The sequence below is a fragment of the Amblyomma americanum genome, chromosome 3, assembly GCF_052857255.1.
Source record: "Amblyomma americanum isolate KBUSLIRL-KWMA chromosome 3, ASM5285725v1, whole genome shotgun sequence".
NCBI lineage: Eukaryota > Metazoa > Arthropoda > Arachnida > Ixodida > Ixodidae > Amblyomma > Amblyomma americanum.
This window is the reverse complement of record NC_135499.1, coordinates 191,907,376-191,932,250: the sequence shown is the minus strand read 5'-3', so window position 1 is coordinate 191,932,250 and position 24,875 is coordinate 191,907,376. Positions and strand designations below refer to the sequence as shown.

The 24,875-nt window shown below is 48.3% G+C and overlaps 1 protein-coding gene across 7 annotated transcripts in view; it reads left to right on the top strand.

Annotated features, from left to right (window-relative positions):
* The window catches only part of LOC144125713 (5'-AMP-activated protein kinase subunit gamma-1-like), a 261,476-nt gene that overhangs the window by 211,969 nt on the left and 24,632 nt on the right, over window positions 1–24,875 (top strand). For all 7 annotated transcript variants that reach the window (XM_077659350.1, XM_077659349.1, XM_077659353.1 and 4 more), the window contains one exon: window positions 21,335–21,383. In XM_077659350.1, coding sequence (XP_077515476.1) covers window positions 21,335–21,383 — 49 coding nt within the window. The remainder of the gene's footprint in view (window positions 1–21,334; window positions 21,384–24,875) is intronic.

Genomic DNA, 24,875 nt, shown 5'->3' with positions numbered 1-24,875 from the left:
GAATTATGCAACGGGGAAAGACAAAACTAGAAGCTTTACAGGCAAGCAAGACTTATTTATTCTGATGTTGCTTCCCGCAGTAAACAAGCTAAAAACGTTTGCCAGTCTCACTGTCGCTTCAGTTTTTAACTGATAAAGCTGCGCAGATTTCCCCCCCCCCTTTTTTTTGCTCATGAATTTATTAACGACGCGCTACATTAAATATGTAAATTTCTAGCCTTATGTAAAGCTGTAAGCGAGACCAATGAGTCGCTTTTTCCGGCGCGCTCTTTCCACGAAGCAGTTATTTTTCTCCTTGCGCTCCCAGTTTTTTGGCAAGCAGTGGTTGAAGGCACGCAGTGAATGTGAGCTCGCACATTATGATTCTATTCGTCCGATCTTATTCGGTTCTTACCATCCGCTCGTGTGACTGAGTCCAGTGACTAGCGGGGCAATGGGGACAATAAGGAAGATGAAAAAAAAAATAATTAAGTGGAATGGAATGAAAGCATAACGAACATTGCTCTGCGTAGATGGCGAAGCACCGCATCACCACACACGCATGCCGTGATAAGGCCTATACCAGTGCAGACAGAGTCGCACGCAAATCGCTTCGCACTTGAAATAATGAATACCGCCTCATTTGCTTGTAATGACACTTATAGTACGGGGACATCATCTTCTATAGGCTGGATGCCTGATGTCATCCGCACTGTCGTGGTCCCGCAAGCGTTCCACTACAACGTGGCAAGTTATTCTCATTTTTACTCCGTATTTTGCTGGCACCAGAAAATGCACGCGACGACACTTAGCGGCTATTCCATCTCGTTATAGTGGAAACGTCCAAGTAACAGCGCTTCTATGTATGTTTTTACAGCAAAACATCGGGCAGCAATGTCTAAGTGCGCCGGCGAACCACTTACGTATAATAGAAACGTGATTCCGCTCGCGTCGTTCCTTGCCCGTTTCACATGCTGCGACTGGACCGAAAATATCCGGTGAGGCCGCAGTGCGATTTCGGTCACTGCTTTCACATGCGACACCGACACAACGAATTCGGTCGGAGGGACAGGCAAGGTTGCTTGATGTTTGGCATAGGCAACCCATTATTAAACGCGACAGAAACGTCACACGAATGTGTTGATGCTTTTATGACCAGCGTATTTTTAGATGCAAGGCATTATTCCGTATGCTTTCATTAGAATAAACAGTTTTGCTTCCACCGCGGTAACAGCTCCCACGTGACCGCACGCTGTCTCGGCGCTTCTCAATGGTCAGTCGCAGAGCGAACACACCGACACTGCGACTGAATTCCAACCGGGCGGAACTCGATCGCAAGCCGTCTGCGACTAGACCGACGGCCCTCCCCAGTCGCAGACCGACGGAATTCGCAGTGTCGCAGGCGAAAATCGCATGCATGTGAAACGGGTCTTAGACTAGTTCGCTGCGATTTCGTGAAAATCGAGTCTCAGTTCCTGGTGATATGTGCTCACAGCTACGTTGTTTCGACATCGATGTACGGATTCTGCACGACATCGTGCGCAAGTTCGTCAGCCGATGTTCCAGGCTTCCCTCGCTGTCGTTGTACTGGGCAACTTTCCTCGTGCTTTATTCGGCGGTACGTCAGGATTTTCCTCGGAGCGTCGCGCCACAGTGGCACCGAGTGAAGCTTCTGCAGCAGCAGCTTCTGCGCGCGTGCGAGCTGTTTTTAGCGCGCTCTTTTCGCGGCTCGGCTGGCGTTTGACGCCTTTCGTGTTAGAGAATTTCGTGACTGCAGCTCCAAGGCTCGTCATGTACGTACTATCGGCGTCAAATGAAATGCGAACAGCGGAACGCGTGGCGAACGGGTCCAGCTTAGGCCGTCTGCCTGTCGCTAGCAGCGATAGGCGCCCGCATCCGGTTATCGACATTTTTTCTTCTGTTTTCTCTTGAGTTCGTTCTCTCGCTTTGCCACTGGAGCGCAACTGGCGCAGCGCAGTTCCTCTGGCGGCAGCGGCTGTCGCCCGCGTATGTAAAGTGAGCGCTGATAGGGCCCTGGCTTGCAGCGCTTCGATTTTTTCTGCCATCATCGTGGTGCTAAAGCGCCTGTTCTGCGAAAAAAATGAAGGTCGACCAGGGAGATAGGGCCGCTCGCTTCACTCGCTGCCGCCCGCGAAACCACGCTGTGCAAGTTGTGATCGCTGAAAAGCATGAAATGTGGCGCTCCAGCGGCAAAGCGAAGAAGCCAAAGTCAAATAAAACAAAAGAAAACTATCGCAAACCGGAAGAGCGCGCCTGTAATCGATAACGACAGGCAGACGGCCTAAGCTTGACCGTTTGCCACGCGCTCCGGTGTTCGCATTTCATTTGACGCCGATTGTACCTTACATTTGCGCGTTGAATGTGCAGAAGTAACGTGCACCCTTTGTCAGAAGCGTAGTGTTTTTTTTTTTTATGGGCCACGACGTGTGGTGGTGGTGGTAACAGCTTCAGTAGTCCTGAGATAGCCGTCACTAGTAAGACGTGTGGCTCGTTATGGATCCCCTGCGTTCCCAATGTCTGCAGTGCAAGAGGAACTCTGGTCTTGCCCCTTCCGATACCGAGGACATCCACGGATGCTGCAAGCTTATGTCCACTACATGGCCTAGAAGCCAACCCCTGGACTTTATAAAGCTAAAGTTTCGACTAAAAACTGTGCGTGACGAGCTTAAAGCACGGTGTTTTACAACAAGCTCGCGTTTCCTGGCTCTTTTACGTTCTTTGTTTTGTTTTGTGCCCGTCAAAAAGTGTCGAGACGACGCGTGTATAGAGCAGCGTCACGTTAAGCAGTGTCGCCACTGGCTACGCGAACTGTAGCGATAGTGCAGCGCGAGTGCCGCAGCAACGCAGCTGTTCGACAGGAAGTACGAAAGCCGCCGGTCGTCGCGAGCCAGCATGTCCGCGCTGTGATGGCGCGGGTCGTCACGCGTCCTTACAACACGAGCCCCACGTATGAGGCGAAGCTGTATTCTTCTCAAAGCGTGCTTTGACGTCAGCCACCGATTACATCACGTACACAACGGCAGTTGTCGAGTTCCCAGGAGGGGACTGGGCGAGACAGTAGCTAAAGGCCTTCCTGGGGATATTAATCGCCCGAGTGCTGCGGGTGGCCTTGGGTGTGTGCTTTTCGTTCACCCAGTTTTGTGTTTGCTTTTACGTTCCGAGAATGGGTGGGCGTGCGTTTGTATTGCCGACGCGGAGGCGCTGATCGGTATTGCTGAAACCGCGCCGCGGTGCGGCGCTTCGCGAACTGCTGGTAATGGCGCTGAAAGGTGAGAGGGATAAAGAAAACGAAGGGGTGTAGTACGTATTAAAGTAAGCATCAGCCTGCGCCGTAATGCGTCGTCTGTTGAGCCGCGATATACTATAATGCGTCATTGTTTCCTTTAGCCTTTTTATTTTATTTATCCCCCCAACACGTTTGTATATGCGGGCGCCCAGAGCGAAGCACAGCGTCTGGAGCAGCCTTACTCCAGCGCAAGCACCAGCACTCACGAGGAGGCACATTCGGCGTCGTAGCGCTGGCGAGGTGATGACGCCAGTGATACCTGCGGCCAGCGACGTGTACGCGAGATGTTTGTCTCCACGTCGCTCGCAGGTCCGGGGAAAATACCGGGGCTTTCTTCTTTCTGTTTTCGCTCGGGAATCCGGCAGCAGCCGACCACAATGGCGCCGTGCCGCGTATCTTGGCACGGCCGTTGGGAAACCGGCCGAGTGGTGCTGCGGCCGCGCGTTTCGCATAGAGATGAGCCCAGCTTAGCGTCCGTGCAATTTGCGGCTGGGCCGCTGGCGCAATTCCTGCTCTCGCGCACTCTCTGGACAACCGCGGATCACGTTTTGTGTGCGCGCTGGTGGCTCGTAGCTGCGGCGGCAGTAGCAGCAGCAGCGACAACAACGGCGTTACGAGCGGGGGCTGTGCTGACGAAAGTACTGCCGCTCTCACTTCGGAGACTTGGAGGTATACCGCGCAGCGGCGAGATAAAGTGAGCTAGTGAGGGGGAGACAGTCTCACTCCGAACTGAACCGTGTTTCCCCGTTGTCTCTCCCTGGTCGTGTTTCGAGTGTCCCTGTCTTCCTTGTTTGGTTTGTCATCTGTGTAGATTAATTATGTGTTTAATACTGGTCAGAAGACCGTACAGATGCCCACGGGACGAAAGTTCCAAATGACGCCGTGCCTTCTGTGTGAGCCAGTTAGAGGCCCTATAGTTGCTGGTGAACCCAAGCGACCCGCTGCTCGCAGTATCCTCCTGTGTAGTGTCGGGGGGCAGGCTTCCTCGACGATGCCTGATGCGGCTCAATCTATATGACGCGTGCTGCCCAACTTCTGTTGCCCAAGTCCGCGCTGTAAGCGTCACCCGTCGCTTGCGGCCTGCTAGCAGCGCTCAGCTCCTGATTACTCCTCGCGTTTCCCCGTTGCACAGAACGGATTGCCGCGTGTTGTTCCGGCCGTTATTGCCAGCTTCCACTTGGCTTCGGGCACGCATTGCAGAGCAGTGTCGTTCTGCGAGGAAACCGCACTCGGCTGCGCACGTGTGTCGCATCAGGGAACGAGTGCTCGGTGAGGCTGGAGGGCAGGACGCTAATGTGTAGTTACAAGAACGCACACGCACGCACACACCAACAGAGAGAGAGCGCCACTACCCCTGTAAATGAAGAGGGTTTCATTTTCAGCCGTTTCATATGGGGAATGTGTTAACGCCCACGGATTGGGTGGTCCTCGAGTTTGTAGGAGCCCTATAGGTGGTTTCAAATGGCGCTCGACGCGAATCGGGGCCGTGCCAGGAGTGAGACCACTGTTCACCTTAGCTGTTGTTCGCCTTAGCTGTTGTTCGCGTGTGTGACTTGGCGGTGCTGTTAAATAGTGACAGCAAAAATTTGTGCGATGGGCGTCCCCACTGGCTGGAACCCTTATACCCCTGTCACACGGCCAGTTTCAATGACCCTCGAGTCGAGGGTCTTCGAGATTCTCAATCGCCATCGAACTCGCCGCTGCTACACGGCAAATCTCAATGGCCATTGAAATGGTTCTCGTGTCTTACGCCACGGGTGTGTGGCGCCACAATCGTTACTTTGGATTTTGCAAAAATAACAAAAACATTTGATAAATGTATACTAGATGCTGAAATACACGCATACGCGAAAGTCGTTCAACACCCTTTTAATTGCACGTACGCGACGGACATATGCATAGACTGCTGTAGCCACTCTAATACAAGACGAGCCAAAACCAAACCAGTCCAACTGCGTCGGAGCGCTGCTTCGTCAGGCTTAAGACCTGGGAAATCGCCATGATATCTGAAAAACAAAAGCTATTTGCCTCTTGAAACATTATGCGAAGGTAAGAATGGGCAAATCGAAGGCGAATACAACAGCTTAGCACACGATATTGCTTTGAGGGATTAGCGACGAAGCTGTTATCGCTGTGAAGCGGGCGGGCAGGGTGCCGCCATGTTGTCAACGTTAAGTACGCAAGCAACGCAAAGACTGTAACAGAAAATTAATGCGCTTAATGCACTTAAAACCAGTCTAATATAATTTTAAAATAATTTTACAGGCTGCTTGTATTATATTTTATGCGAATAATGTTTGTTCATGCTTTTGCACGATGAATGTGTCGTGTACGAAAGTGCGCTTGGCGCCGCTCGAAGTAACGCTAGCAACCTTGGGCAGCGCTCGAAGGCCCTCGAAATCTCGATGGAGTTCTGCGCTACTCCGTTGACTCGATAGGCTATTGACTCGATCGCCATTGAAACTGCCCGTGTGGCAGCGCTCGATCGCCTTTGAGTCGATAGACGATCGGTTCGAGGGCCCTCGAAATGCCCGTGTGACAGGGGTATTAATTTCTTCTTTTCGCAGTCCCATCATAGCACTGTGTTCATACGGTGCATTTATCCGTTTCTTTGTTTGCCCTCTCCTGTTTCTCTGGCATTGGAACTGGTTTCGAGAGGCTGTGTGCTTCGCAGCCTGTGTTTACTCTCGGTCTGTCCGATTCGTTCTGTGGCCTCATTCGTTTGCGTCACACCTCCGGCTTCTGTTGTCTGCCTGGCTTGCGCGTGGGGTGCCCGGCTCCGCCCCCTTTTGTTTTCTCTGCGTTCAAGGACTGCGAGACCTCGATCTCATCAGTGGGCGTACGCGGACAGTTCGGGGTGTGGGGGTGTTCTGGTGTTGGTGTGCCTCTTTGCTCGCGTTTTCGAAGTCGAGTGTAATAGGCGTTTGCTGCCCTCAACGGCGTCGGCCTTTCGAACGGCCTGCCTGCTCAGCCGCAGTTAGATGACGCTGTGAAGTGGGGCCATTGAATGAAACCGCACGATTCTCTGCTTCCCTCCCTGTTGGAACCTGGCGAACGCGCTTTCCCCGGAGTGGTGGACACACACACACACGCTCGCCAGGTGGCCACGCGTCCTTGGGTGTTGTCCACTGGCGGCGGCGAATGGCCTTGCGCGGTCGGCGTGTGCTACGTGACAGCAGCCTCGCCGTGAACCCAGCAGCGGCGCTGGGCTTGTTCGCGCGTCGCCGCAGTGGTGTCGCCCGCGCCCTTCACCCCGCGACATGCGTCGTGGGAGAGGAGGGCCACCCTGGACATGCCACTCTGTGGGACGCCTTGACTTTCCTCTCATTTTTTTCTTCTTCACAAACGAATGCTTACTGCAAAGTCTGTCGTGGAATTGTTAGCTGTTTGACACATGTGTTAGCAGCAGAGACAGATGTTTGTCTCTGCTGTTTATCTTCATTTTTTACGTCGTTTAAAAAAAAAAACCGCTGAGAAAGCGGGATATATCCGTTTGAATTGCCACTCAACAGCATCAGGGAGGGAACGAGATGATTCGTAAAGTTTTTTTTTTTTTGCTAATTAAGCGAGAAATCTTCGTGCGGGGAAGTTTAACTTAAAGTCAGGGGTGTCTCAGGGAATCTCAGACCCCTCCAGAACCCCCGTGTCAGAATGTAGGGACTGCGTGAATCTGAAGCAAGCAACCGTTCTTTATTCTTTTCAGTGGTAGTCGAAATGTTTCTTCTCTGTCGTTTCGAAAATTTCGCAGTGATTTTCGCCGTCATTAACATGTTTTCTGAAACCAGGGGCGGTGAAAAATACAAAGTTGGCAGCACCATACATACAAAGGGTGGAAGAAAAAATGGGAAACCCGTGCCCTCACACCACGAGTCAGCCCACAGCTGGCCGCCCAGCTCCAAGGCCACACAGCAGCAACGAGCACACTGGCAGAGCGCGGGGATCGTTTGTTTCACGTCTGTGGCATAAACTGAGATAACAACGACCTTTGAAAACTATTTCTCCCCTTTGCATAAAACGATGAGTAAAGCAGGCAGCCAGCCACTTTCTCTTTCTCTCTCTCTTTCCATTTTCCCTCTCCATCGGTGCTTGAAACACTAGAGGCCCCCCTTGGGCCCTGAGGAACGAACCGCGACAAGCTGCGCGCGGCTAGAAAAATAGTATATGGAGACAAATGTAACTGCCGTTGTGGAGGCGCAGCCATTTTCGGTGATCAGAACGTGCCCCGTCGAATAAGTTCGTGCTCAATTAAGGCAGCCTGATGATCTGTTCGATTCCCGCGGGGCGCTGCCGACCCGTTCGCTTATATTCCGGCCTCCGTTTCCGTTTTTGTCCGTAAAAGGGCACCAGAGACAACTATACCCACCTCTGCTGATTTGTATGGCTCTCCCTGGCTATTTTAATGTTTCTGTGCGTGTGTGCAAGGCATATGCTGCGTGAGGAAGACCTGCGCTCCGTGTGCTACATGTCGTCTCGCGAGATGAGTGCCACCCAGGCCACTCCAAGCGATTCATTGTATTATGACATCATCACACTGCATTCGCTACCCTCACTCTCCTTTTACTTTCCTTTTCCCCAGTGCGGAGTGGCGGGCCAGGGTCACCTCACCGCCGGCCGACCTCTTCACCTTTCCTTTCATTACATTACTTTGACGTCATCATCATTACATTACCTGACGTCATCATCGCCATCATCAGTAACTTTATTTCCACACTGTGGGGCTAACACCCCTGCTTTGGACGGGAGCCAGAATCTCGTAGGCGCTGGTAGCGTCATTCGGCTAGTTGGATTATCTTTGCTTGAGTCGCCGGGTCGGAGCTGCGTTTATTCCTGAGAAGAGTGGGTTTAAAAATTTTTTTATTCAAATTCGTCACGTCAGAACCGAAAACGACTCCGTGATCACCGTTTTTGATAGCGATGTAGCCTAGCCTCGGGGATCCGCGTGCACAAAACTGTCTTGACGTACCGCAGTTTGATTGCGAAAATGGCCGGTGATGGCGACACATATATTTCATTTTTTTCACCTCTTCATCTTTGTGAAAGCTTCGTTTTCAGTGAAAATATCGTCTCTACATGTCATTAGAACGCGTACTCTCTGTTCCGACCGCAAGATCGGGCGCCTAATTCTGCGTCACATTGGGCTGTCATGCAGAAGCGCGAGTTCCAATGCAAGTATGAGGGTGTGCGAATACAGTCGAGCCCACTGTTTATAACGAACCTGGCGGTCGCGCGGATATCGTTCGTTGTATCCGAAGAGTAAGCGGACTTCTCTTATTACAGCCAAAAATGCAGTGTCGAAAAAAAGGGGAGTTTCTTTCTTTAAAAGCTCCATTACGCGCGTCAGCTTTTTCAACCGTAGCCGTATTATACGGCGAGTTCCAAGCTCTACGGCGCAGTCATGTGTTCCTTACCGAGGCCCTCGGTGCAGATAACGTGCCTTAGGGACGCGTTATAATTAATCGCGGTAGAAGCGTTCACGGCATCTGATGGTAGGTCGGCCTCTCCTCATAACCGTCTTCGTCAGATTCCTGGCCGGCAGCCGGGGAATGCTCGTACGTGCGATGGATTCGTCGGTGGTACAGCTCTGCAGTACCGACGCCAGCAAACGCATCATTAAAATCAACCCGCCCATCAACGAAGCACTGCAACAAATCCACTCAGCAGTGTCATCCGTCATTTCTGAGTCCAAAAACGCTGCCCTACGGAAGGCCACCGCGGTGGCTCCGTGGTTACGGCGCTCGGCTGCTGACCCGAAAGACGCGGGTTCGACCCCGGCCGCGGCGGTCGAACTTCGATGGAGGCGAAATTCTAGAGGCCCGTGTACTGTGCGATGTCAGTGCACGCTAAAGAACCCCAGGTGGTCGAAATTTCCGGAGCCCTTCACTACGGCGTCCCTCATAGTAGCCACAGTCGCTTTGGGACGTTAAGCCCTATCAGACCAGATATGCCCAAATGAAGCGATTTGTTTTGCACTCCGCAGCCAGTTGTAACCGCGCGGCTTTACTCCTTTCCTCGAACAAAGGCGTCTTAACTGCGGACTTAACTCTGTTGTGTGTTTTTAACTGTGTGTGGTCTGTAAATTGCTAATCAGCCGGAGCTGGTGGCGCACCGCTGACAGGACACCTTCGGAGCCTGAATGGTACCGCACCGATTGGCCTCGTAGTCTGCCTGCTTGGCCGGCGGGTGACTTCAACTTCAGTGCCATCTTTTGCTGTTTTTGAGGGGGCCGCCACTTTCTTTCGGGGAGATCGCGGGAGCTGGCAGACGCTCTTCGGCTTCCGCGCTGGCGGGAAGCGCTCGTTTTTCTGCTCCGGGTGCGAGCTTAGGGCGCCTCCTCTTTCGTTATAAGCGAGTGGTGCGGCCACGGTTGTTCTTTTCTTTTTATTTGCGACGCAGTTCCGTTAGCCATAATACATACTTTGACGATAACAGAGCCCTCTTTCGTAATAAGCGAGCGTTCGTTATATCTGCGGCTGTTGTAAGTGGGCTCGACTGTAGTCGAAATTTTCTCATTGCGAATCGAGTATCCCTCTGTTCGATTCGCTGAACGAATCAAATAGTGCGCGTCCTAAGTTATTTGAAAGTACTGGAACCAGTAGTCTTCTTGGATGGCTGTCTTGAAAACGGGCGGCCCCAAGCTGCCGCAGTCGGTCTAGGCGGGTGAGAATGCTAATACGTGACTTCCATGATGGGGCGACGCAGCAGTGTTCAACCCTGACTCGGTGCCTGATCTCTGAGGCCGCGGCACGTATCTTGAGATACGGTGATAAGGGTGTACGAATAGTGCTTTTTTTTTCGAAATTGATTCGAAAACGATTGTAGTTAAAAAAAAAATGGCTGTGGTTTACTTCTGGTTAAACCTGGAGTGACGCGATAGCTATACATCTGGCCGAGTGGAACTAGCTCAGTCTAATTGCAAAGTCAGTCTTTCGCCGATCCGTTTCGCTGGGCGTTCCTTCATCTTCGTCCCACTTGACACTGCGCATGCGCACAGTTGTTGCAGCTCGGTTTCGCCGTGCCGCCGGCAGCAGCAGCTGCTCCGCACCACGTGACCAATAATACGTGGCAGGTCACGTGACCAACCACGTGACCAGGGGTGGCCACGTTCTTAAGGCTCGAAGATATGGCGTATAGTGTAGCAGTCGCTACAAAACCGATCGAATATGAATTGACTAGTGAAAGAGCCGATCCGAATATGGAAATGGGGCTGCAACTGTCGAAGGACACAGTTTAAATTAGAGAGATTTAGCATACCGAATACGTACTAGCGGAGACGTATACTGACTTTACGCAAGGGAGCTGCGCATGCGCAGTGACAAGCGTGCAGCTGGGTAGGACTACTGCGTGCGGGCGCACGAGGCGTGTGCGTAAAACTGGTATACGTCTCCGGTATGCTAAATACCTCAATTAGACGTTTTTAGCATCCCGGAGACGTACTAGCGGAGACGTATCGCGGTTTACCGGACGCCGGCTGCGCACGCGCAGTGGCCCTGCCTGACCCCAACAATGCCACTGCGCATGCGCAGCTCCCGTATGTAAAACGGGTATTCGTCTCCGCTAGTACGTCTCCGGTATGCTAAATCTCTCTTTAAGACGTTTTTAGCATACCGGAGACGTACTAGCGGAGACGTATCGCGGTTTACCGGACGCCGGCTGCGCACGCGCAGTGGCCCTGCCTGACCCCAACAATGCCACTGCACATTCGCAGCTCCCGTATGTAAAATCGGTATACTTCTCCGCTAGTACGTCTCCGGTATGCTAAAAACGTCTAACTCTCACTGTCATGCCATACACGTAGGACTATTACCTTTTGCTGCTGTCGGACGACAGAGAATAAAGTATAGCGCCACATCTCAGCAGATCAGAGGAACCATGACCTCTGGTTTCGGGTATGAAGGGTAGTTTTACTAAATTTTGCTGAACCCTGTCGCGTCGTTCAATGTATAAATTAAGTCAAGTCGGTTTTTTGTCTTCATAAATAAAGTCGAGGGAGGCCGGAGCAGAAAGTAATGGCTAGTTCACTTGACAAATGTCGACAAATGTGCACTTGACATATATGAGCTTTTTTGAACACTGTCACACCAATAGGCTGGATCGTGGCGCTAAACCTGCCTTCCCGCTGGAACACTATACTTCCCACACACACCATTTCGGCAGCATGCTGTGCGGCGTCGGAGCGAGCTCTGCCTTCGAAGTCGTTTAAAAAAAAAAAATCTACAGCATGCCCTATTCGAAAACTGTCCGAAAACTTTAGAGCGGATTCTAATCGTTTTTCTAGCAGTTTCGAACCTGCACTATTCGATTCGTTCAGCGAATCTAGTAGCCCATTCAATCCACTATTCGAAAAAATCGAGCATTCGCACACCCGTAGTGCTAGCCCATTCGCTGTCATCAGCAGTAACAAAATTCGACTTTCTTATGCGCATCGCATGCCGGTCGTGAAACATTGTGGTTTGTAGGGACAGGTAGAACAAATTGCAAGTTCGCTTCAATGCATTTCAGTATGGCTCAGATGACTCTACTTTCACTAAAAACGGAGCTTTAATGAGCTGCAGAGAATATCAAAGCATGAAATGCAGGTATCGCCACCACCGGCCGTTTCCGGAAGCGATGACGTGAAGAAAATTGCGTGGATCCCTGAGGCCGAAATGCACAGCCAATTACTTCTAATGGTGATCACGGAGTCCTTTGGCCGTCTTGGCGTCACCAGTTAGAAGATTGACTGGCGAGAAAAAAAAATTGGCGGTAGTTTAGACTGGTTAATCCTGGAGTGACGCGATAGCTACAGCCGGCCCAGTGGAACTTGGTCACGTGACCATCTACGTGACGAACCACGTGATCAGCCACGTGGTTCCACGTGACAGCGTGGCGGGGCAGCCACACGGTGGCACGCCGCCACACTGAAGGCTCGAAATGCTACCGTACAAAACATTTTGCAGTTTGGAATCCAGTTTTCTCAACAAAAATGTGTCTTGTGCTGCCGGTCTAACGTCAGAGCCAACACAGCCAGAAAGAGCCATAGCACTGATTTTTACTTTGTGAGGAAGTTACTGCGTCATTCCCTTTCCTCAAAAGCCACTTTTCATGTTTACCTCGTAGCAATCGCGGTCTCGGCCTGCAGACAGCTTTCTCTTCATCAGCTGGCAATTTCGGGCAGGAATGCCAATTATGTCACTGTCCGACGTCACAATGAACGACATAAATTTTGCGTACTCACTCTGACTTCACGCTACTCTCGATTTGCTCTGGAAAACAAGTGCTACAACGGCCACATCGTAGAAAAAAAAAATTGAGCTCGTTGATTGAATTATTCTTTGTGATAGTATGGCTCGTAATGAAGAATACATGCGCACTGTCGCTGAGAGGAAAGCCGAATTTTCGTGTGTCTGGTCGCTGAATCGTGTTGTTCGGCGTGTGTCCGCAATGCGCCCAGCAAAGTTTGTGCGTTATTTTTTTCGGCTTGACTCGTGAATCCGGTGACACGTACATTACATTATCTGAATATCTCTTCAAGCATTTGAAATGTGAAGTTTGTTCTTTTACTGTTCGTATTTTGAGATAATTGGTAATGAACTTTATGACGTATGCGAGGAACGAGATGTATACGTGATTTTTCATGCAGGTCTTTTACTTCGGCGACAAACACTTCCGTTATGTGAGCAATATCGAGCTGAAATTGCTTGTTCAGGCCGGTGAACACCGCCGAAGAAAAACAAAGTGTTTGAAATTTAACAGGTGTTGTTCGTGTTGGTAGGTTACAGTCGTGAGCTTTTCGAGGTGGGGGGGGGGGGGGGGGGGGGGGTGAGTTATTTAACCGTCGTCGCGGGCGTGCAAGAATATTACAGCGGTGCATACGGTTTGTTGCTAGTGTAGAGGAGTTATGTCAATGCAGCGTCATGCTGCTCATTTTAACGAGCGTAAGTCTGAACTGTGAACGAGGTTGCAGTGTGATATAGCGGAGCATATAGTGATGCCGCAGTCGGAATATGGAACAGCTGGGGCTTTCTTTTGGCAGTATTGGTTGTAGTGGTGTTTGAATCTGGCGCTGTCCGCTCCTTTCAGGACCGGGGTTTATAGCTCTCGCTCTAGATGGCGCAACATGCCCGTGCGCTTGAGGGTGTTGGTTATTTTTTTCTTTTTCCCCCGCCGCCAGTGCTCTTCGGCTCTCCCGCCGCCCCCTGCGTCCATCTCGACTTTGATCGGCTTTGGCGTGCGATCCGACGTTCCGAGGCAGTGCTGCTGCGGCTGCAGTATTAGTGCCCGTACATTGTTTCTCGTCGTGCGGCCGCCGCCTATCTCGTACCGCAGCCTCCTACATTGGCACCGGCGCTGTGCGATCTGCGGCACGCGCTTTCAACGCGGGTTGAAGCGGAGCGCCCCGCGTGCCACGGGTTCCGGCCGTCCAGCCCGCGTTGCCACGGGCATGATGCTGGGCGGTCGATCGTCGCAACGCCGCTTGGCCACGCACTGAACTGGCACGCGTGCTGTTGCTGGTGCTGCTGCTGTAGCGCCCTGCGCCACCGCCGGACTTCGGCTGTCTGTTCTCCGGAACGTGTCGTCTGCGAGCCCCGCGCCCGTTCGCCATGAAGAAGTTGGCCAAGACCCCTTCGTCGCGGTCCCTCCCGCGTGCCGACGGCATCTTTTCCAAGATGCGTCGCCTCCGCAGCCACACGCTCCCCTCGCGACTCACCCAGGTTGCGGCTGCGGCCAAGCGAGTTGCCATTGCGGTGAGCGAATTTCGTATGTTACTACGTGCCCGCGTTGCGCTCGGCGGATCGGCGCGCCTCCTGCCCGGGCACGTACTGCTGCTGGGTCGGGCCCTGCCGCCCGCGCGCTGTTGACGGATGTTGTGTGCTTACGGCGCACGCCCCAGCGATCTTCGAACCGTTGATCCGTGCGGTTGCGTCTCATTTGAAGCGACCCTCTTCCGCTTGATTTGGCAGCGCTCGCTGGCGCCCGTGCAAACATATTCTGCCCTCGGGGATGTGTTTTACTTCTCGCTAAGAGTAACATTTTGATATTTGTATTAAGTCATCACCGTCCGCATTACCCTTTTGCCTGAGGAAACGCTGATGTGCGGCGGGCGGCATCTGCAAACTTCGCTTTTCCTTATTTATGAGGCATACCCAGTCAACTATAGTATTTTGTTTGATAGAATAATGCCTCTTGGGGTGTAGTGTATGAAAGTAAAAAAAAAATGTTGACAACGGTGAATTGGCGCGCCCAGCGGCATGTATAAGCGCTTTGTGCCATGATGATAATGATTATATTCATATTAATTTATCAGCATTTAAAGGAAACCGAAACTTTAGTTTGAACTATTACATGACTTTGGTTCATAAACCAAACTGTAAAAATTAAATGTCATATAGGTAATGAAGTTTCATGTAGCTCTCTTCACTATAAAACGGCGCGATGGCAGTAATAGCAGCCGCTACCACTTGTCAGCAACTGTCATCATGCTGTTTCCAACATCCAGATTAATAAGCTTCTTTTTGTGTGTGCGCTAATTCACTTCCAGCTTCGGTGGATTAAGATCTTTAAAATATATATTGATGGTTTAATTTTAAATGGGCGTAAATAACCAACGTAGTTTACTGAGAGAACACACAACAAATTCCGCAGTGCGGAAGACGACGGACCTCCCGAGAGTAGGCATTTTAATCGCGTTCTAGCGCGTCGCATTCTCCTGTCACAACTGACCAACTCGCGTGAATTGTTCCTTTTCTTATTTTCTTTTCCACTATTTTGGTTCATCGCGGCACAGCAGCGCAGGAAATGATTCTTCGGATTGCGATAATGCATATATTTTTTTTTCGTCCTCGTGAATGAAATCCCGCTCGTATATCTCGGCGAAGCGCGGTCGTCGTGGTGCCATGGCCTCCTCGTGCGAACAGCTGACGGGGCGTATAGTGTCCGGATATAGCGCGTGTATACGGTGCGTGTTGTTATGACAACCTGCGTCTGACCCGTCTGCGCTGCCCCGGCGGTTGAGCAAAATACGCCGCTTCGGTGGGAGGCGGGACTCGGCCAATGGCTCGGCGGCCTTCGGGAGGGTTTCTTTGGCGGCGCATGTAGTACGTTCGATCCGATATGTGCGCGCCCGCCCTGTGGCACGTCTGCCGCGACCAGCAGCAGCACGTCTGCGGATCGATCGGCGTTCGCCCTTGGGTCGACACCCGATCTCGGCGAAGCGGAGGCGAGCGCGGTCCTCCTCGCCGTCGTGGTATCGTAGTGGCTGCACTGCCAAAGTCGCGCGGTGACAAACAGATCGTTAGGCGGCGCGGCCGACTGCTGCTGCTTCCACATTTCGCGAGCCCCTTTCCATCGATGCGCGGCCGAGGAGCGTGGCCTATTTGTGGCACCCGCGCTCGCCTTCGTGTGGGCAGCCAGGTCAACGCGCCAAGCCAAAAAGGCGTCTGCTTAATTATCTCGTATCATGCGCGTTTATTTCTTATGTTTAATTTATCCCCACGCAGCGGTTGTTCGTTGCGACAGTAGTTTTTATCGGGAAGAATTTGCATGGAAGCCTCTACAAAACGCATAAGCTGTTGCTTTTCAAGGTATCGTTTCGTTTTTTTGTTTTGTTTTTCAGGGAAGTACGTACACAAAATATTTGTTGCATATTCTTTTCTTTGTAATGTTGCGCAAGAAATTATAGTAAACAAACTGCCGCGTTGAATTTGCCTTCACCTAGCAAAATTAACTTTCGGATTTCAAAGCAGCTGAACGGCGGAATATATTGCTATAGGTCACGTTATCTGCACAAAAAAAAAAGATACACTAATAATGATAATAATAATAATGGACTAGCTGCTCATCTGCCCAGGTGTGTGTGTGTGTGTGTGTGTGTGTGTGTGTGTGTGTGTGTGTGTGTGTGTGTGTGTGTGTGTGTGTGTGTGTGTGTGTGTGTGTGTGTGTGTGTGTGTGTGTGTGTGTGTGTGTGTGTGTGTGTGTGTGTGTGTGTGTGTGTGTGTGTGTGTGTGTGTGTGTGTGTGTGTGTGATTACATAAACGAGCAACCTTCCCACCGTGTCAGGTGGCAGCTCATTCAATCGTAAGAGGCTGGTCGAAAAGAGCAACCTAGGTCACACTCTAACCCAAGCCACGGCCGGTCTCGAGGGGGCGCGCGTGCTCTTTCATACAGCCCTTGCATTCGCCGCTGAAGCAATGCGAGTTTTTCTCCGGGTGTTACGCCACCCGCCACCGCTAGAGGCGTGATGACCCTACCGCAGGCTCCACGCCTTTATCTGCGGCAGCACGCTGTAGCCCGCTGGTTCATGGTGAGCGCTGCACCGAAATCAAAGAAAACAAAATGCAGATGCTTTAGCTGCGTATCTTCAACACAGTCCACATGTGCACATATTCTTCATCACAAACTTGGCTTGATGAAAGCATTTAAAATGAGGAATCACCCTCCCATTCCTCAGAACTATGTAGAACCTTTGTGGTTTGAAATCCAGAAGGAAATACTGTGATCACTCTCTCTCGTATGTCTCATGATCCATGATTAAATGACAAATTATTGCTAAGGGAAGAGACTGAAAACTCAGAGAACGAAAGTTTTGAGCTCGTCCCATAGAAATGTACCATATCGTGGAGAAAATTCTCTTCTACGCGTCAGCCGTAAACGCGATAGCGACGTAGCTGGTGGCTTGAGATGATACTTCTAGATTTGGAAGTCAGACTCATGTACACTAACGTTGAACTATCAAATAAATTGATTGCTGGGACATATATACAGTACTTAATTACGCCGATATTGCTTTTCGCACGTCCTGAATGTACTTATTTTCACCCTCATATTTGTCACAACTTCCTTAAACGAGAGGCCTGTACTGATAGCTAAAAAGAATGCTAACTACTAATGTGCGAGCACGTGTCGAGAAGCATTTTAATGCATTGTTCTCTGCTCGAAGCCAGTGGCACGCGGCCTTTCCGCTTTTGTTTGTCAAACGAGAGGCCACCAGATTTCTCTGTAATGACTAGCCGCATCTTTTGAACATGAAGTCTATTTTCATGTTCAAAATTGTCGTAAGCACATTAGGCGTCTGATCTTTCAAGTTCCTTGTCACCTTTAAATTTTTCAAGGCCGAGAGTGACCGTCTTTGTGACCTTAGTAGACCGAGCACTTGTTTTATCGCTGCGCCGCCGAACTGCTTTCTGTTTGAGACACGAGCTCACCCAGTAAACAGTTATTGAGTTGGGTGGAAGCTTTCTTGTCATCATTATGGCCTGACTAACACTACCAGAACATAGCAGAACCAACGAGTACAAGCTGCATATGCTGCCACAGATATTGACGCATATTGAGTATTGCAATTTCAGAAATTATGTATGTCCAATGATTGGCTTCAGCTACCATAAAGAGTGCCATTTTTTGTTGTCCATGTATATTCAACCTGCAGCGTGTCCTGAAGCTGCCTGAAAATATTTGGCCTAAATATCTTTGTAAAAAATCTCAGATTATGCAGTTGAATGTCCAATACCCTCTATTCTCTTAAATTCAGGGACTTGTATTAAAATGTATGCATCGCAAATTTTAATTTTTATTTCATTACATTGTAAGCTAAGCCAGCTGGTATAATGCACATTGCTACGAGGTTAGTGGAGCTCCGTTAGGTTGCAGAAAACTTCTTTTTGGGTTGCTACTTCATTTCCTGAATGGTGTGAGGAAAGTTAATGCTCTCGGGAAGTTTATCAAAAGTGATCACAAGGCTGCAGAAATGCAGGAGAATAATGCAAAGCTGGTAGTCATAGCCTCTCAGATAAGTCTGTTCGCTCGTGAAGGCTGATTTTTATTAAGAAAGAGCGCAGTTACTGTCAACAACTGACTTAATTTTTGCATTGTCATCGGGTGGGACTGGGGCGCTCGTGAGAAGCCGCCGAACTTCAAAATGCCTTTCCAAGAGGAGATCTTGGACGTTGCGTGCGTGCAACGTGCTCTGCTGCTGCGGCCAGGGTTGGGTTCCGCCTATACCCGTTCCTTTAGCAAATGACGTGATGCGTTTTCCTGGGGAGCACTATGAATTCTTGCTAATGCCGCTATTTTGCAAACTTAAAGCAGGTGCGGTTGAAATTTCAGGAGCTATATTTACGCTTCAGAATCCTTTACTCTTTGAAACATGCCGTCCAAGTGTTACGCGTCGCATATCATTCTACACACTCAATCATACCTGCCGGAAGACGAACTACAGAGGCTGATAGCCTTGCTTTTTAAAAAAGCCAAATATAAAGGTAGAATGTGTTGACGTCTGTTCTGGAAGCATACATTGGACCACACATAGCCTGGCTAAAGGAGAGAGCGCGCAAACGTTAATCCGTTGTTTCAGATTTCTCCCATGGCAAAGGAGCTGACTACGCAGTCTTTGCGTAAAGGTAAAATATAAAGGCTTGACGGTTACAACCGGGAACGAGCGCACATTCTCCTTCCGCGTGAACGGCGGTCGCAGGCAGTGGTGGAGCGGTGGGGCAGTGGCGACCCCACCAAGGTGCGGCGGGAGGCGGAAACAGACCCCACTGCGAAGGCCGTAAGAAGAAAAGCGCACGCTCCCCTCGAGACCGGCTGTGCCCAAGCATACCAAGTCCCACCGATAGCAGCACTTGCCATAGAAGAGCAGTGGCGCATCTTAACTTGACCGCTGCACCACTGTGCCAGGAATGCCTGGATGACTCCCAGGGATCTATGAATGCAGAGAATGGCCAATTCCACAAATATGGACATTAACTCATTATTGCTATCCGAACTGCCATCTGGGAACACTGGATCTGAACACCAGAACTGAAAGGAAAACCAAACTGCTAGTGCACCTAATTTCGCACTTGGCCTCGGCCTTACTACTTGAATCAGCCCTCATTTTTTTTTTTTTTTTTTCACTCGTAGGCTCATAGAGCATGTCAAGACATCCTTCGTTTTTGAAATTTCAATTTTAAAAATCTTGTATGAAATTTTCTTCTCACTCTAGATATGTCAACGGACACTACATCGCAAAAACTCAAAACCGAAATTTGTGCTTTGTGAAAAAAGAATTCTAACAGTGTCTTGACCTTTAGCTCACCAGTAGGAATGCAGTGAATGTTGAGCCAGCCTCCTGCCACATTTTCTTAACTCTGCTGCCTTTACAGAAGATGGTGTATAACGTAAGTAAGTCCTAAATGCCTGAGTGCCCTCGAAAAAATCAAAGATACTGTCAAGTGGAAGATGGAACTGGTCCAGCCAGGCAGAACTCAGTGGCTCTCCATGGGTGCCCGTTGACTGTGATCTCAAAAGTACTGGAGCCACTGGTACTAGCTTTGGAAAGCTCTAAAAGATGGTGTGGACAAGAGCAGTAAAGGTGTTAAGCTGCTGTTACCGCCAGGGTCAGAAAAAAATTGATAGAGGTTATTACACTTGTTCATTTCCTGAGGCCATTGGTGTCCTTGAACAGCGCCATCCAGTCAACTACAGCGACAGTGATCGATGATTGTCCTTTGATTAAGGGGATCATGGAGCCAATTGTGAAGCTTTCTGGGGAAGCAGTGAACAGAAAAGTACGAACGACTGCTGAGAAGCTTCTTGAAAATGGCACTCCCATTGAGCTGTTAACAGACTAGAACAAGAGCAACCTGACACATCAGTTAAGCAAGTGCAAAAACTTAATTCTCTACAACCTTCGGCAACCACTTGTCAAACTCGTGAGGACTCGGCGATCTTTCTATGTGTGCATGTCGAAAAATTGAAGTACAGTAAACTGGAGGAAAGTCCTTGCAGCAGTCAGCTTGCCGTACGACGAAGAAGACTGAAAGAATTTAGAATCAGAGTGGAACATCCTGTGACAACTGAAGGAGGATCTGACATCCACAGCATTTCTATCTTTGCTTCTAGTTGTTCACCACTTTGTTGCTATGTTCCCCAAATTGCAAGACGTTGTCGGTCATCTTTTGTTGAAACAATTATCACAGCCATCAACCGAGTTTTGATGTCGAAAAGAACCAGTCTTCTCCCTAACGATGTGAATAAACTGCTGATCATTATTGCCATTAAAGGCCCGGAACTACAAGATGCTCGAGATGCCACTGACAATGGTTGACGTGTTTCTATCAATTTTATTGGAAAAGTGGCATGATGTTTAGCAAGAAACTCAGGCGGATGTAACTGTTCGGAATGGGGTTGGGAAAGTGCACATATATTTGTGGTGGTTTAGTTTTTCTTTATTAGTTGAATGTACATAATAGGTGGTCATGACTTGTTTTATATTCCTTTTACTAGTGCAGTAATTGAGTGAACATTCGGGATGTCCGAAGTGTCTGTGCTTGTACATATTCAACCACTTATTGTGTGTAGCTGCCGTAAATTCATATCTAGGTGTGTCAATGTTGTGCAAATTCTTGTGGCTGATATCAAAGCTGCCTTCTGCCTGTGTGTACAGTGTTGAGCATGGCTTTGACTTCCTGGTGTGTGTGTGTAATTATTGAGTTTATCTGTTATATTTAATACACAGGTACGCGTGTTTCACAGCGTTTTCCGTCGCATTACACGAGTGGTTCTGATCAGCTAGTTTTTTTTTATAAGGTTTATTGCAAGTAGTTGAAACTGTCGTGTAGTTTCTCGACACATTTAATGTAATCCTTGTTCTTTAGTTTTGTCCATTCATAAATACGACTTTAATCCATGGGCAAAGTGATGTAGTTGTTCAGTCTTTTTCAGGATGAACGTAGCTAGTCCTGCGCCACGCAGTGACACAAATAAAAAATTTAAATTGACTACTGCTTCTCCTCTACCCTCAGCACCCCCCTTAGAAATTTATACACCTCCCTTAATTTCAAATCCTCGGGAAACACCTGATACTAAGAGATTTCAGCAGGCGCACAATACTACATGAACAGGGGATATGAAAATTCTTGTTTATAGTTATCCTATGTAAGTTATAAAGGGTGCTGCTGATTGCTACAAAAAAAAAAATGATGAACTTTGTGTATAGTCTCTTATTATCTTTATGGAATGCTTGGAGGTACAATGTGTCAGCACCCTGAGGTAGTAATTGTTTGCTTCTCTTTGTTTATATCTTTGCAGCTTCCTCATGCGGACTCTCTCTGTGATAAGATAGACATCGAGGATTTGGGTAAGTTTATGTCAATATTCACAATTCACAAGTTGGCTATGCCAGCCCTGCAGACATATTATAGAAATGTCCTTGAAATTATTAGTCTTATTGTCGCCGTGTGGCATCAGTTGGAGGAAATGGTTCATCGCACCGTAGTTAAGGCATTCAAGGATATGCATTGGTGTATTGAATGCACTGCATCTGTACTGCATACTTTCTTGTTTTACCCAAATTTTACATTTGAAGCTCTGAATTTTTCTTACCTTAAGCATGTGCTCATGTCAAGGTATTGTAAAGGTTCTTAAACCTGTTACCTTGGTTAAATATAACAGATAGTGTATTTACTATTGCACATTTATTTCTCCAGCTATCTGGAGCACAGTTCTTGCGGCTGTTTGGTGCTTGGACCATAATTATTTTGCACGCTTCAACCTTTCGTATATCAATATGAAGGTCTTTGTCACGAGATAAGGTATAACTTTGTACTGTCAAGAAAAGGGTAGAAAAATGGTGTGGCATGTGACATGCAGAAGTCATGGATTTGGCTCATACTGGTCATGCAACAAGGTTGTCTTTTCTTTTACTTTCTGTAAAATTGTCTTGTATTCAAAACGATTGCAAAAATAATTTTGCTTGGCAGCCTACACAGCCTTGAGAAAAAAAAACTAACTCTCTCCTGTATGCCTTCTTCAGTTTCAAAAACTGATGTCTTCTTGCACGTAAATGTACAGTATATTGGGCCCCTCATCTGCCCTATTCTTATTTATATATAAGCAACAGATAATTATTAGGATACTGGAAGCTAGGAAACATGCTAACAGATGCTCAGATGAATAGGATTGCCATGTTTTCTAGTCTGTTAATTGGTTGCATTTCTGATTTTTCATAAGTTGTGGTCATTTTGATCAAAGCTTTCTCAAGAACCATGCCGTTGTACATCACTGACTGAACTTTGTAGAAAGGTGCAGACAGTAATTTTGCACCATATATCTGTTGTTACAAGAGCCTGAGTGTCATGTGCTTAATTAATTAGTACTGATTAGAAAAACTTGTGTTACATGCACTCTATTGTGCGAAAGACATTGAGAAAAATTTAGGGGATGACCGACTTTTACACCAGTAGATGTAACAAGGACATTCAGGCTGTTAGTAGTTGAGAGCTGGATTTTTGTGTGGCTAAGAACAGCATGGGTTGTGAGGCATGCCATAGTGGAGGGCTCCATCAGAATGTAGCCACTGCAGCTGGGATTGAACCCATAACATTGGCCTTACCAGCCAAACACCATAGCCACTGAGCCACCACAGTGAGCTACTAGCAGTCCAAGGGGAGCTTGTGGCAGAGACAAGAACAAGCTGGCCCTTCAAGAACCTGTTACAAATTTTGCAATCCTTCTTCGTAAAAGCACAAGTTTATTCTTAGTTCATTATTGCCCTGAAGCTGAGAATGTCAATTTATGAAAATATTTGAGAGGCACGAGTCATTGTGTGTTTGGTCATGCTTTACCTAATTTTTGAAGAAGCATGCACTCTCAGTGGATGATAGATAGCACAAGGAATCGATGAAGACTGCAATAATGGAGACTACATTTTCAAGCTAGCTGTGGTATGAGTGCTTTGGCTTTTTAATTGAAACTAATTTTTCACTGGTACTTGAAGCTTTGTTTTGAAGCTATAGCTGCAATATAATACTAAGCAACTATTAAGAAAAGCATTGCTGCAATATCACTTGTTTTATGTAGGTCATTAATTCTTTACCTTGAGTGCAAACAGCTGAGTTTACACATATGCGAGGTTTTGTGTATTCTGTGGGTCAGACATGTTGCATAAGTTAAGCATATAAAACATACTTATGCAAAATCTAAGTGGGGATTAATTACGGTTAAATGTCGGTGTGTGGATCAGTTACAGCATAATGAAAAGGCTAATAGAGGGGTGTTTTTTCTTTGAACTTTTAAAGAATTTTTTCAGTGAGTTGACCAGCATGGTATACAGATGGTTCCTGGTGCCCCTTTTCTTATCACAACAAATGAAAGGCTAGTTTTAAGCATCATGATTTCATTTTTGCAAGCAGCCTCTAAGGTTCCTAAATTTCCTTGACATTAAAAAAAATTTCTCATGACTACGCATGATCTCATGCTAAGACAGTTTTTTCGCAGGTGCCTTAGTCTCTATTCTTAGTATGGTATTGTTGAAAAAGTGCAGTCCAAATTGCTAACCTACCTGAAATCCAAAGATGAAGTGGCCTGTGCATTTATTATTTTACGACATTTTATTTGCTTATATAATCATTTTCCTCTTCATAAAAATAGTATAATTGCTGTCGTGCACATATGTGTGGACTAGTTAAATATTTCTAAAAGGCCCTGACAGCATTGAGGCAGCTTGCTACTCACTTTTTGTAACATTCCTCTTGCCATAGGTCTTTGCAGAGCATAATGAGCATGCCATTTTTGAGAGCATGTGTTCCTTTTCTAGAAGCCTTGATGTCACTCGACGCTTCTTTATCGGCCCATTTTAGAATTATCCATGCCAAAGCTGGACCTGTAAGATGTTGTAAGTGACTGTAAGATGTTGTTGTCATATACATATTATTATGGGAGTTAACAGAGCAGTATACGCGGCAGTCCACGGTCGGAGAACACACAAAAACCAGGTCACCCCAGTGCTAGCTGTAACATTGCTGTCAACATCAATAGTACCACAGCAGTACAACACCCTCATCGTCTCGCAACTGCATGCTGTAGTAGTATATAAAAAATGTTTATTTTTATTTGCCACGAGTATAGCCCTGACTGGAAAGGGAAAGCTCAAACCTTAAAAAGCAGTTTAGGAGATTTTTTTTATCTTGAGTTTGATGATTTTATTATATTTCCTTAAATATTCCAAATACAGCTATAACGAAACGGCAAATAACAGGAAACTGGAACCAAAAATTTGCACCGCTTTAGGCACTTATTTCCATGCAGTCACATTACAGGTATTGAATCAACAAAACCCCATGCGTATGTCAAATGGCTAAAATAGCTGCTGCGAGTAGCAATTCTGTTCATGAAGTATTCCCCGCAGGGGGGCGTCTGCAGCTTGCAGGCATTGGTGAGTGGCGACACCACGGGTTCCCGAGCATCCGCAGGGACATCCCCCCAGGGGGATGATGGTGAACGATGCATCACCACGGACCCGAGCACCCGCGCTTCACTGTGCATGGCATCGCCGTGTCCAGGGAAAAGGGGATCCTGGTGGTTGAGCTGATGCCGAGCGTTTGGACCTTTAAGGCCCCTCGGCGGAGGCAACACACCACTTTGGCCCCTGTAGACGGCACCTCCGGCCTGACCCGACCGGGGGAAATCGGCAGTCGCCTTTTCCTGTCCTCTCCTCTGTCTTTCACTTTCCTATCATCTATCTTACAACTTTCCTGTCTCCTCCTCTCTTCTCGGTTTTTTTACTTTTCATAGGCGGCGAGGGTTAACCTTGTGTGGCCAACTGCCCTGTGTTGTGTCATATTTGGTTATA